This window comes from Melozone crissalis, unplaced genomic scaffold, assembly GCF_028551555.1.
Source record: "Melozone crissalis strain CALT ecotype California unplaced genomic scaffold, PUWL_Pcris_2 ptg000016l_1, whole genome shotgun sequence".
In the NCBI taxonomy this organism is placed as follows: Eukaryota; Metazoa; Chordata; class Aves; order Passeriformes; family Passerellidae; genus Melozone; species Melozone crissalis.
The window spans coordinates 44,703,782-44,716,398 of NW_026535794.1; the positions used below are offsets into that span (position 1 = coordinate 44,703,782).

The 12,617-nt window shown below is 43.4% G+C and overlaps 2 protein-coding genes across 2 annotated transcripts in view; both read left to right on the forward strand.

Moving 5' to 3' along the window:
* The window catches only part of CDV3 (CDV3 homolog), a 185,448-nt gene that overhangs the window by 100,951 nt on the left and 71,880 nt on the right, over nt 1-12,617 (forward strand). The gene's annotated exons all lie outside the window — the stretch shown is intronic.
* On the forward strand, nt 9,804-10,808 carry XCR1 (X-C motif chemokine receptor 1). The gene has a single exon (XM_054273495.1). The coding sequence runs from the start codon at nt 9,804-9,806 to the stop codon at nt 10,806-10,808; it is 1,005 nt and encodes a 334-aa protein (XP_054129470.1).

Consider the following 12,617-nt stretch of genomic DNA (forward strand, 5'->3'; position numbering starts at 1 on the left):
CATGCTGAGACACCATGGGGCTGCTTCTTTGGATTGGGAGGGGATAGGTGGGATCACATCCCAGTTTTGAAGAAGGAAATGTGTTTGTTAATTCTGTGTCCTGTGTGGATTCATCATGTCATCCATGATTAACTAGCCTGAATTTCCTTATCATCCACAAATATATTTAAAGTCTGTTTTAAGTGAGGAATAATTTGAAAAGGGAAAATGTCCAAGGAGACCATTTTTCTAAATTATTTCACCTTTATGCAGGCCTGGAGACTCTTGCTAACAGTTCCCAAATACATTACTGCCTTCAGCTTTTTGCCTTTTGGTTTTCCCCTTTAATTTGTGTGAAGGAGCTGTGCATGATTCTCAGCTCACAAACTTGATTTTCCTTGAAAGACACAACAATGGTTGAGCATAGTATCACTAAAGACGAAGAACATGCCTCTGCCAGGTGCATTAAAGAGGACAGGTGGCCTAAGTAACTGGAGCTTTCTTGGGGTAAGTGTAGGGCAATCTAGGAGCTGGGGAACAGTTTTGGGAAGAGCATGCCAGCCCTTGTTGCATAAAGAATTGCTTGCCCTCACTGCACTTACCACAGGATCTTGCCAAAGGACAGATGGCCGGAGATGTTATGAAATGGCTGAGGAACTGGAATATAAAGATTTTGTCTCGGTTCACCAATGCTTGACACTCAGAGCCCCTGGTGTTATCCCCTGCTGGGGAATGTGGGCTACAGCTGACTTTCTGCTAAGAGCCCCTTTTCTGGGTGGACTTGTTGCTTCTGGCCACCTGCTTGCTCATACTCTGGTGCTGAAATATGTGTGTACAAACAGCATGGTGTGGCAGATGGAAGTGTGCAGATGCCTTCAGCAAAGTGGTAAAGAACTTTGAGATGCCTCTTGTAACAACAGTGAATCTTCAATATAAACAAATGAGCAAAATGCTAGAGAAAAAGATGTGGGAGTGTGAGACCAAGCCAGGTCTAGCAAGATCTTAAGGATTTCTGAGCTCAGACTGAATGTTTCAGCCAGAGATATTCAGCCCAAACCTTTGAAAAGAACAGCTGTGCTCACAGGGGTAGCCAAATGAAAAGACTTCTCTGAAAAGCCTATTGAGAGGAAAGCATGCACTGACTCTGTCTGCCAGGAGATGGATTTCACCTGGTGCCACAGACCAAATGCAGTCCAGGGCTGTCTGAACTGCAGTCGCTGCAGCATCAGCTCGACAAGTCCTTGCTGCTGCAGTTGTTCTGGGGGAGCTGGGGGAAGACATTTGAAGAGATGCACCATGCCTGGGCTGTTCCTCCAGCCTGTGAACAGACATGGCACATCAGGAGGAAGTGCTGGGGTTTGGGGAAGTAGGGACTGAAACAGGACAGGAATGTTCTCGGTTGTGGTCAATTGTTTCTGGTGCAAGCTATTAATTGCCTCACTGTTAACGTAAACAGTGCTCTGATTGTACTGTGTTTTGGGGTTGTTTTATCAAATGTGATTTGTTTTGCTTTGACTCATCAGACAAAGAGTGTTGGGAAATTGGCTGTGCTCTGGAGATGTCCTTGCACAAGGAAATTCCTCCAACTCTGTCTCCTGTAGAAAATGTAATTTTAATTATGAAAAGCTTTGTTTTCCCCAGTCAGTTCTGTTTTCCCAAAGTCTGACTGAGCCCTGAGCCACCCCCTCATTGAGCTACTTCCAGACCACCATTTGAGATGCCATCAGGTTATCAACCCAATAAAGCCTCAGGCCATTCTCCCTTGCAATTTTTGCTTCTCCCTTGCATTTTCTTTTAAAGCTTTTATGGTTCTGACCACCCTGCATCCTGCACCTCTTTTCTCTGACGCCAAATTCAACCCAAAGAACAGCCCCAGCCTTTGGTTCTCTCCAGAAGCAGATGGCCACCAGGGGCAAAGAGAACACATATATATATTATATATATGCAACCTGTATATAATCTTCTCCAAAACTCACAGGAAATGAGTGGTCAGTGGTGAGCAGAGCGGTTTCTTTTGTCTTCCTTTATTGTTTCATCTGGTTTTCTAGCATCATCCTCTTCACAGGCTGCAATGCAGAGTGGCAGTTTTGGGAGCCAAGTGACACAGATGGGTGGCAGCAGAGGGGGCAGCAGAACTGCAGCAAGGTGTGCTCAGATGTCCTGCACCTCCGTGGCAGTGGCAGCGTCAAGAGACCTGTGCCAAAGATTGCCCCATCCAAACCTGTCAGAACACAGAGCAGCTGCCACTCTGAGAAAAAGCAGGATTGACAGAGCAGCCAACAAATTTGTCCTGGTGATAGGCAAATGTCATACTGTGACTTGCCTCATGTTGAGGCCCATTACCCCTCTGGGAACAGGAGGCTGCTCGTAAATCAGGTTTTAGTCTTCATGAGAGCTGCAGCATGTTCATCTAAGAGAGCAGGTAGCAATTCACACAATCAGAGGAGGGACCATCATACAGCCAGAGGAGAGGGGGATACAGAGATGCTTCATACATTGACCCGGCTGCAGCCCTTTGTTCTTCAGTCTTGCTTTTGCATCCACATGAAAAGGCTCCCTCAGGTGAGTTCCACACTGGGGGCAGTGTGCAAGGGCTCCCAGCCTGGCCAGGGCAGCCCACTGGGAGCAGTGGAGGCACACAAGGTGCTACCCAGCTGGGTCTGGGTGCCAAGGAGCCATCCTGGATCAGGGTAGGGAGTAGCTGATGCCAGTGAGTACAAGTGGGGTGAATAAGGCAAACTGAAACTCTCTGATGTTCTGCAAAGCATAACAGATGTGATGAAGGGAAAGAAAAAGAAACTGATTAGAAAGTGCTGAGAAGATGTATATCACAGCAGCGACATATACAGTTCTGTGACAGTTGATGAAAAACTCAACATGAGCCAATAGTTTGTACTCACAGCCCAGAAAGCCAAATGAATCCTGGGCTGCATCAAAAGGACCATGGCCAGCAAGTCAAGAAAGGTGATTCTGTCCTTCTACTTTGCTCTTGTGAGGCCCCACAGGGAGTGCTGAGTACAGTTCTGGTGAACCTGAAAAAAGAAGGCCGTGGAAGTGTTGGAACAAGTCCAGATGAGGCCACAAAATTGAGGAGACTGGAGCATCTGCCCTAGGAAGGCAGGCTGAGAAAGTTGGGGTTGTTCAGCCTGGAGAAGAGAAGGTTGTGTGGAGACCTCATAGCAACCTTCCAGCAACTGCAGGGGGCCTACAGGGAAGCCAGAGAGGGACTGCATCAGGAACTGCAGTGATAGGACAGGGAGCAATGGGGACAAATTGAAAGAGGGGGAATTTAGGTTAGATATGGGGAATAATTTTTTTACTCTGAGAGGGATGAGGCACTGGCACAGGTTGCCCAGGGATGTTGTGCCCATGCTGACAGTGTTCAAATACAGGTTAGGTAGGGCATTGAGCAACCTGATCTAGTGGGAGGTGTCCCTGCCTGAGGCAGGAGGGTTGGGACTAGATGATCTTTGAGGTCCCTTCCAACCCCTTAACATTCCATGATTCTTTGTTTATTGCTTACTTAGACTACGCCCAGCCTTTCACTGTGTGCAAGCATGGCTCAGTGGGTACGATTCTCTCTTTTGCTAAAGCCTTGAAGTCTCTGGGACTTCAGCATGAGAATGGCTTCATGAGTGGGCATGGTCTGATACGAGTGAGCCCATTTAACAGCCGACAAAACCAGATTGTGCCTGCACTGCCAGGGACAAGGACAGACTCTGTGACAAAGCTGGGCTCCTTGCAGTGACACTGCTCATCCATCTCCCCAGAAAATACATCTCCCTCTGCCTGCACACACAGATGCTGAGGCTGCCCCCATCATCTCTCAGGAGCCTCAGGAGCAGGGCATACTGGTCACATCAATGGCTGTCAGCACAGTTTCCATCTGTTTCAGTATCATTCCTGCAGCAATGGGCCCAGCAGGAACACTGGAAATCCCACCCAAAATGTTGTACACAAATTCTTTAGACATATGGCTTATAATCCTCTTGGGAGAAAAAAAAAAGGGTCATATAGATTAACTACACCAGTAGAATGGAATTTTGTAGAAAAATACAACCCTATTGTTCATGTGGTCTCTGAGCTATAAAAAATGAGTTCATGAACTTTATGTGAAGGCTTGAATTTTGCTACGCTTTAGAGAAAGACATGAGGTTATTTCTCCCCAAACCGTGATGTGCTCCTTTGCCTTAATAATTGTCTTTGTTTTTTGTCTATAAGAACCTGTGAGGGAATAGAGTCAGCTTCTTTACACACATTTTACTTAACAGAGATGCCTTATTCAGCTCTAAAATTTTTGTTTAAGTATAGTGCAGTGGCTGGTGAGATCTCTCAAGGACAGCCCCACCTTCCAGTATATTGTCAGGAGGGTATGTGTGCGTCTGCACAGACAGATGGGGAGGGGTCAACATTTTGTTGGCAGAAGAAACCTGCAGATATACTCTGCTTTAGCAACAAAAATAAGAAGTGGTTTTGCTTGGTTTCGACTGCCAAGAAAAACAGCTACTAAGAAACAAAGTGATGCTCTTTTTCATGGGCAAATAATGGAGCATTTATGTTCTCTATGGAGCAGATGGGAAAGTGGCATGCCATGTCACTGCTGCCTGGCAAAGAGAAATGGGCTGGTGTCCTGGGCCTGGCAGGAGTGCTGCTATGAAGAAAAATCAGAATTACATATCAGACACAGAGATCAATGCAAGCTCTTTGCTTGCAAGAAATGCATTTCAACTCGCACTCGTCTACACTGTAGAAAAAAAATTGACAATTTCTCCACTCAAAAAAACCCAGAAAGCTCCTGTTTTCTGTTTCCTCACAGCCAATTATTACCAAAAGGATTACTTCTTATCATCCTGCAGAATTGCTTACTCATCCCACCTCTGCATGAACTACCAGGAAAACCACGGCCAAGCCCTACCTGACTGCAAGCAGGGAGCAATGCTCTCGTTTGCACCATCCTACAAAAATAAGGGGCTGGATTTCTCCTTGCCCTTGCCCTGGGGGAGAATAGAGAATACCCAGAACTGCAATCCTGCTGGCACAAAGCCTTTTGCAGGAAACCACAAGCAGGATACTAACCACCTCCACTTCCACACAAACCTCTTTGGCCAAGGTTGCTCCTGCCTGTGCTCTGTGGAACAGCTGCTGCCCAGCTGCTGCCCAGCTGCCAGCACCACATCCTTTCCAATCAGCCTTAGCACAATAAAACTGCAAACTTGCTAATGGTAGTCTGAATCCCCTCACACAGATCATTAATAAAGATATTAAATAGGACTGGGCGCAACACAGCTTCCTGGGGGACACCATTAGTGACTGGATGTGGCACCATTCACCATGACACTCTGGGCCAAGCCATCCAGCCAGTTCTTAACCCAGCAAATGCTGCACATGTCCAAGCCAGGGGCTGCCAAGTTAGTATGGAAATGTGAACTCAAATGTGTGTTTCAGGATGGGTTCCAGACTCTTCATTTGGGATGTTTCTGCTTCCATAGATTGTGGTTATCACAGGGCCGATGGCCAGGACTGAGAGGCAGAGCTCAGGGGGAACAGGAGGCCACCAAGATTCTGGGCTGACTGTGAGTGCTGTACCTGCCTTGTGAAACCCATGGGGCACAAGTGGAAGCATTGGTCTCAGAAAATGATCCCGACCCAAGAGAATGTTTTGCTTTAACAATAGGATAAGAGATTCCTTGACAAGCTGGGCTTCTTGAGGCTTTGCAAAACTGAATTGGACAAGGGAATTCCTTCTGACTTTTCACTTTACCTTGATCTTTTGCTTTATCCATGTCCTGGAAGTTTGTTACCACATGCAAATTTCCTCTAAAGCAGACAAAAATCTCATCCACCAGCACAGACCATACTGTGTCCAGAGTACACTTGTGCTTTGGACCAAGTCTACCTGCCAGTTATGAGTTCCTGTCCATCTCCTACATGTGACTCCGAGGCTGTGCTCCAAGACAGATACCAGTCATAGTTAAGGAAGGAGAAATGTTATTTATTGTGTTGTAATTTCCTTAAATTAAAGGGCTGCTCCACAAACATGTTTGAAAAACTAAAGCTTTTTCTTGCCAGAAAAGGTCACATCTGGGACAAGATATTGGCTAAGGAAGCAGCTACCAGATAAATTTAGTTTAGGGGAACAGAAATTTATTTTATGTGTCAAAGCTTGTTGCCTGTGTAAACCAGTCGTCAAAAACATCTAATTTTTTTTTTTTTCCTGAGGGAAAAAAAATGGAAAACAACATGGAAAACAAGTTGTGAAGTCCAGAGGCTTTTAAAATAAAGTGAATAAAAAATGCCATCAGTGCATGCCTTATGGTAGGGGGCTTCTCTCTACTGCACCCCCTTTGTCTTTTCCAATTAAGATGAGATTAACCTCAGCTTGTCTGTGTAAATGCCAGGAATCTTCTTAAAGGGGCTGTCTCAGCTGCCTCTGCCTGGTGAGGAGACTGGTAGAGCACCGAGTGGGGGCTGATGTGGCTTCTGCCAGTGCCTCCCTCTCCCTCCACTGACTGCAAAGACAACTCCTCCCAGCCACCCTTTCAAATGTTCAGTTTGAAAATGAAATAAACTGATGAATAATCTGTAGCTTCAGCTGTCAGAAGTCGAACTGAATTTTCAGAGAAAAAGAAAATTGAACTAGAGATCACTTGTAGTATCGTTTCCCAATTTCTGTACTAGAATCTTTTTTTTTAATATGATGCTCCAAGACAAAGCACAGCCCTGTTAGAAAATGAAGGCTTCTGGAGAAGCAGTTTTTCTGTATAAAAGTGAAATGAATGTCGGATGCCTTGCTGAGTGCTCTTCAGAAGGGCAGGAATGACTTTAAACTCTATGATGTGTTTCCCTATTACTATTTGTCCTGACAACTGAAATTAAGGTAATTTCCTTCTTTCAACCAACTTCTGCTCTCACTTGTACCGTTATATATACATTGAAAACAGTTGCATGATTTTTATTTCTTGTGTGACACTGATATATTTTTTATCTGTTGATCCAATCACATATTTTTTAATCTCCTTTGCATATATCTTAATTGAAAATCCATACACAGCTTTTCTTACTTGTAGAGTTAAAATGGAGAAGATAAAATACAGTAGAACAAAAACACAGGTTTTAATTTAAGGGGTTTTGAGGTAAAAAGAAAAATATCTAAGTGCCTTAGGTTCCTGCAAGGTTCTCCTTACCATCAGTGACCTGATGGAGGGTTCCTCAGCTGATATAAACATAATATCAGAGCATATAATCCTGATCAACCATCCACAGGGTCTGATACTTTGTAGGCTGGAGCCTCCATCTGTAATTCCATGGAGACTGCACCAGGTAAGATGTCATAGGATGGATGAACTTGTTTTGTGAAATGTGGCATTAACCAAGGGCTAACTTTGCAGCATTAAAAATCCACCAGGAGCAAGCTACCTCACAGAAGTATTTTCCTACATTCTCTGGAAATGCTGGACACAAAATCCAAGAGAGGATACCTGTCCCCATGTAACCAAGCATTCCTCTGGCTCCTCCCAAAGTGCAAGACAGAACCTTTTGGGTCAGGTGGGTAAGATTCCGTGGCATCTGGAAATAGCAAGAGTTACTAACAGGGTTTCCAATCACAGCTGTCTGCCAGCATGAATCAAGCGTCTGCACACTCAGCATGTGTCCTTGGGGAGGATGGACAAAAATAGAGACTTTTTGGACTGCTGAAACTATTTACCATCTCTTGTCAACTGTGGAGAAAATAGATCTGTTGGTACACTTCTTTATTTTGGCAGTTAACTGTTTTCTGACATAATCTCAAAACACCTGTGTAAAAGGATGCTTTCTGCCTTGCAAGTATTGCTCAGCTCCTGACAGCAGGCAGGAGGGTGAGCAAAGCTCCCCAGCAGATATCTGCTCTCTAACCACTGCCTACCCAGCAGCAAGGGTGTGAAGAGCAGAATGGTGTGGTGTGATGAGGGACAGGACATGTGCTGGTCAGAATACTTCCCAGACAGATGCAGTGATCAGGGCTGAGGTCTTTGTGAGAAGGTTCCTGTGTCAGGGGCCAGCAGCAATTGTGGCAGAGATGAGGAGCAGCCCAAGAGCAGCCCAGGAGCAGCCCAGGAGCAGCCCAGGAGCAGTTCTGCTGGCTGTGAAGCCCCTGGCCTGTGGGCAGACCTGCCCTGGGATTTTCTGTCACTGAGTGGTCAGCATGAAAGGAGAGAGTAAGTGGTGAAGACACAGGTTATACTGTCCTCTCAGCCCTGGAGATGCTTGGTTATTAACAAAGAGGCTTCTCTGCTCCCTTAGGACAGCAGCTAAGGAGCAGCATACCCCAGCCTGAGCTGAAATAGGACACAGTCATGGTCAGGACCTCAATCTAAACTATTCATTGCTTAAATGTTGTCTGTACTATCATGTAAAACCAGAGAGGATGACTGCCTTTGTAAGGACTTACCCTGCATGCCTGAAAACTGCAGCATTGTACAAACTGAGGGCCACAAATATCTATCCAGTTAGAACCGAGACTCTGGTGGTAAATGTTCCAGGGCCAGTACTTGCTGTCACAGTACTGAATCCTACACATCCCTTGCCTCCAAAATTCGCTGATCAGAACACACTGGATGGACGGTTCCTGTCCTGTGCTGCCTGTGTCATATTCCAGCTGACCTGAACCACCTACCCCCACAGATGGTATTAAATTCTGGCAGTCAGGAGTGCTCCCAGACACGCTTTCCTGGTGTAGACATAGCTCTCCTGTCCTCCAAAGGAGGACAGCATGTCTTTGTCTGGCTGTAGAATGCAGATTCTTCCTTCACTAATTAAAAAGGGAAAATATAACCACCAAAATTTGGCCCGAGCTGTTGGGTTTCTTTGTGCTTTGAAGGAACCTAGTGGCAGGTCTCTCACTGGCTTCAGTCAAAACAGGATCCAACCATGGAGATGCTGATAAGCCTTTTTCTAGGATAAAGTGCATTTAGACTTTAAACCACTGGTCAGAGGTATGACCGATTTTTCTATGCCTACTTCTAAGCTTAATTTAATAAAGAAATTAGGCTACTGTAGCCTGATTGTATGCCATCTTCCTAGTTCCACTAACTTTTGATTCTGTTGGCCAGTTTCAATTCACCGTTGACCTGGGATTAAATTCCTGCTTGCATATAGACAAAGAAGCACCACTCCCAGAAAAGGACTGTGATGTGATTTCTGCTTCTGTTGCATCCCTGAGAATCACCAGGCCACAGAGGTGCCCAGAGCACCCAGCGTGATGACACTTCTGCCACAGCTTCAAGATATTTAGATATCAACAAACCTCAAGATAAAAATCTGTAAGAAACCTGACTTTTCCTGCTCTTAGTGCTTATAGTTGTTGCTACTGGTTCTGCTCAGCTTTTTAGGTTTACTCAGTGCAGAGCTGCCGTGACCAAGAAGCATCTATAGAGTGAAGTGCTTAGGAGTTGGATACCTCTCCAGAAAACTGAAAAAAACAATAGCATACTTGAAAGTCTTGGCACCTGAGACATTTCTACCAAAAAACAATGCACATTCATACAGTAGAAACTTGGTAATTGAAAGTTGACACCAAACATTTTGGTTCAGAAACCGAATTTCTGACTTATGTATTTGAGTGCTTTGCAGTTAAGTCTTTGGTATCTACCTGTTCATGTTCTAGTCATAAGAAGAAATGAGTCCTTTGTCTCCCCAAATGAATAGTTTCACTGCTGCTTTTTCTGTCTTAAAACAGAAACCTCCACAGCAGTATTTTAGTTATTGAGTTGATTTTGACGAAAGATTTGATTGCTGCAGTCCTTTGAAGTAGCTGCTGGAGAACAGCACAAGATTTGCATAGAAAAATGGATGAAGGATTTTATTTAGATGATAATTCCTCATATGAATACCTTTATGAAACCAACGTCTGTGAAATGGGTGACTATTTCATATTTAACATCTATCTCACTGCTGTCCTCTACATTCTGGTATTTTTCCTCAGTCTGCTAGGAAACGCTTTGGTGTTATGGATCCTACTGAAATATGAAAACCTTACATCTTTAACAAACATCTTCATCATGAATCTCTGTATCTCTGATTTAGTCTTCTCCTGCATGCTGCCTTTTTGGGTAGTGGACCAGTCCTTTGGATGGATTTTTGGTGAGTTCCTTTGCAAAGCATCAAATGCTATTTTCTCCATTGGCTACTACAGCGGTGTTTTCTTTTTGACTCTCATGACTATCCTGAGATACTTGTTTGTGGTGAACCCACTTTCAACTCTGAGATCCCAGACGTGGTGCTGTGGTGTTCTCGTGTCCTTGGTTGTTTGGACTGTTAGCATCTTAATTGTGGTTCCTGAGGTGATTCACACCACAGTGCAAGAAGACTTGGAACAGCACAGGCACTGTGATTATGCCAATGGGAATTGGAAAAAGGTGGACATTTACATGAGAAATGTACTCTTCCTGTTTTCCTTTGGAGTCATTGTATTCTGCTACTTCAAGATACTCATAATCCTGCTTAGAGCAAGATCTCGCAGAAAGCACAGAACTGTGAGACTCATCCTCATTATTGTGGTGGCTTTTTTCCTGTGCTGGGCACCCTACAACATCCTCAGCTTCCTGACTACTTTTCCACCACCTACCTGTCAGTATGTGAAAGACTCCAACCTTGCCTTTCACATCAGCCGTCAAATTGCTTTCTCCCACTGCTGCCTCAACCCTGTGCTCTATGTATTTGTTGGAGTCAAGTTCAAGAGGCATTTGGCACAGTTATGCAGTCTGTGTTTACACTGCAGCAATGGTCAAGCCTCCAACCCCAGGATCTGCCATGAAGGCAAATTCCAGCATGAAGGGACATCCCTCTATTGAAGTAAGACCTAACTATTAGGACTAATCCTGAATGAACTTTCAGATTTTGCATGCTATGGATAGCCTCTAATTCTTAGAGGCACTTCCCTGAAAAGATACACAAATTTATTCTTTGCAAACATGCTGTGTATGGAAAATAACAAAATGTATTTGCAGTGGGATGAAGAGATGAGCATGCCAAGAAATTACTTTACTGGCCTGAAAGTCTTAAGTTCACAATTTTTTGAACAGTGAGATGGGTTTTCTCTCACTTATACTCTCTTTTGAAAAGAAAATAATTGCTTTTTCCTTTTGGCATTAAAACATGGGTTTTAACATAAAAGCTGTTGAATATCTCTTTCTTACCTGACTTAAAATACTTGGATTGTATATAGCATTAGAAACATAGGTATTTTTTGTAAATTTTAATGCCTTTCAATGTTTATCATTTTACTCATTGGTCTTTTTTTTTTGTGGGGAGAGATGTCTCTGGATTAACTGTTCTGACAATAGCTGCAAGACCTTAGAGTTTCTGAAGTTCTCAGGGCAAATGTTCTTTTATCTTTTGATAGATACATATATATAAAACTAGCTTTGTGTAAAAGTAGTCTTTTGGGTCTGAAATTGATAACTTTAGGAGAGCCCTAGAAGGAACACAGATGCTGAGCAGATACTTCACTAGGATATCAGTTTTCCTTCTGTTGCTGCTCTTTGCCACAGGATTCTTCCAGTCTTTGAATATGGTTTCAGATGATTGCAGCAAATCAACAGCTCATCTCCTGAGCAGAGAAGGAGAAGAGAATTTGCCTCTAATTGCTCTTTCCCTCCTTTTCTCCCTTTCCCATGGTGCTGAGAACACTTAAACTTATAAATAGGTTATAGTGCAAGAACAAATGGCTTTTTAAATAGTAGGATAAAAATGGTTTGCTTTATTTGTAAAATTGATTTTTGGGGTTTTCTTTAAGATAAACTGATACCCTTCTTCATTCTAGCTCAATAGACATTTTTAACCCCAGGCAGTGTAACATAAAGTACATACTCCAGTGTAGCTGAATGACAAAGTCCCTGCAAAGAAGAATATTTAATTTCCCAGCATTTATATAGAAAGCCAAAGTAGTTTTGCAGTGGCACCAAGCAATGGTTTAGCAGTGGCTCTAAGCCAAAATTTGGCTTTTCAGGCACCTGTCATAAAATGTCTATGCTGTTTCTACACTATTTCATTTGACCTCTAAAGATTATCTGGAGCAGACAACAGATTCTTCACAGCTGCTGTGTAGTTTACAAAAAGGAGAAACTCAGATAGGCCCATAATACAATATCCTATTTCTGAGTTATACCCAGAAGCAAGAATACCTAAGGAAAAGCATAATAATGAGGTGAATATATATGACATAGACCAATACAGTCTTCCTAGGGCTTGTCCATAGTTTCTAGTTTGTGCTTTGGTTTAGTTGCCAGAACAAAGTGTTTGTATCATGTCCCTTATCATCAGATGCACCTTTCTGAACAGATCAGTCCTGGTATCTCACTTACTACAGTAACTGCATATAATGTAAAAAATTAAAAAGGGGACTCATTAATTCTACAGGGTTCCAATTCACTTGTGTTCAGACAAACCATGGAAAGATAGAAGTTGTCATTTTTTCTGGCTGTGGTGGTCACCAACATTTGTCTATTGCTTCCTGACAAAAAATTAATTTGAATTTCATTTGAAATGAATGTGGCTTCAAGAGACTTTGGGCTGGGGACTGAATACCATCAATTATTGAAGAGATAAATTATTGAAGGAAAAATTAGTCCAATTTCTTCTATTCTGGTAAGCCAGGACCA

Excerpts from the sequence above, each read along its gene's own strand:
- XCR1 (XM_054273495.1), top strand. The coding sequence starts at position 9,804 with ATGGATGAAGGATTTTATTTAGATGATAATTCCTCATATGAATACCTT.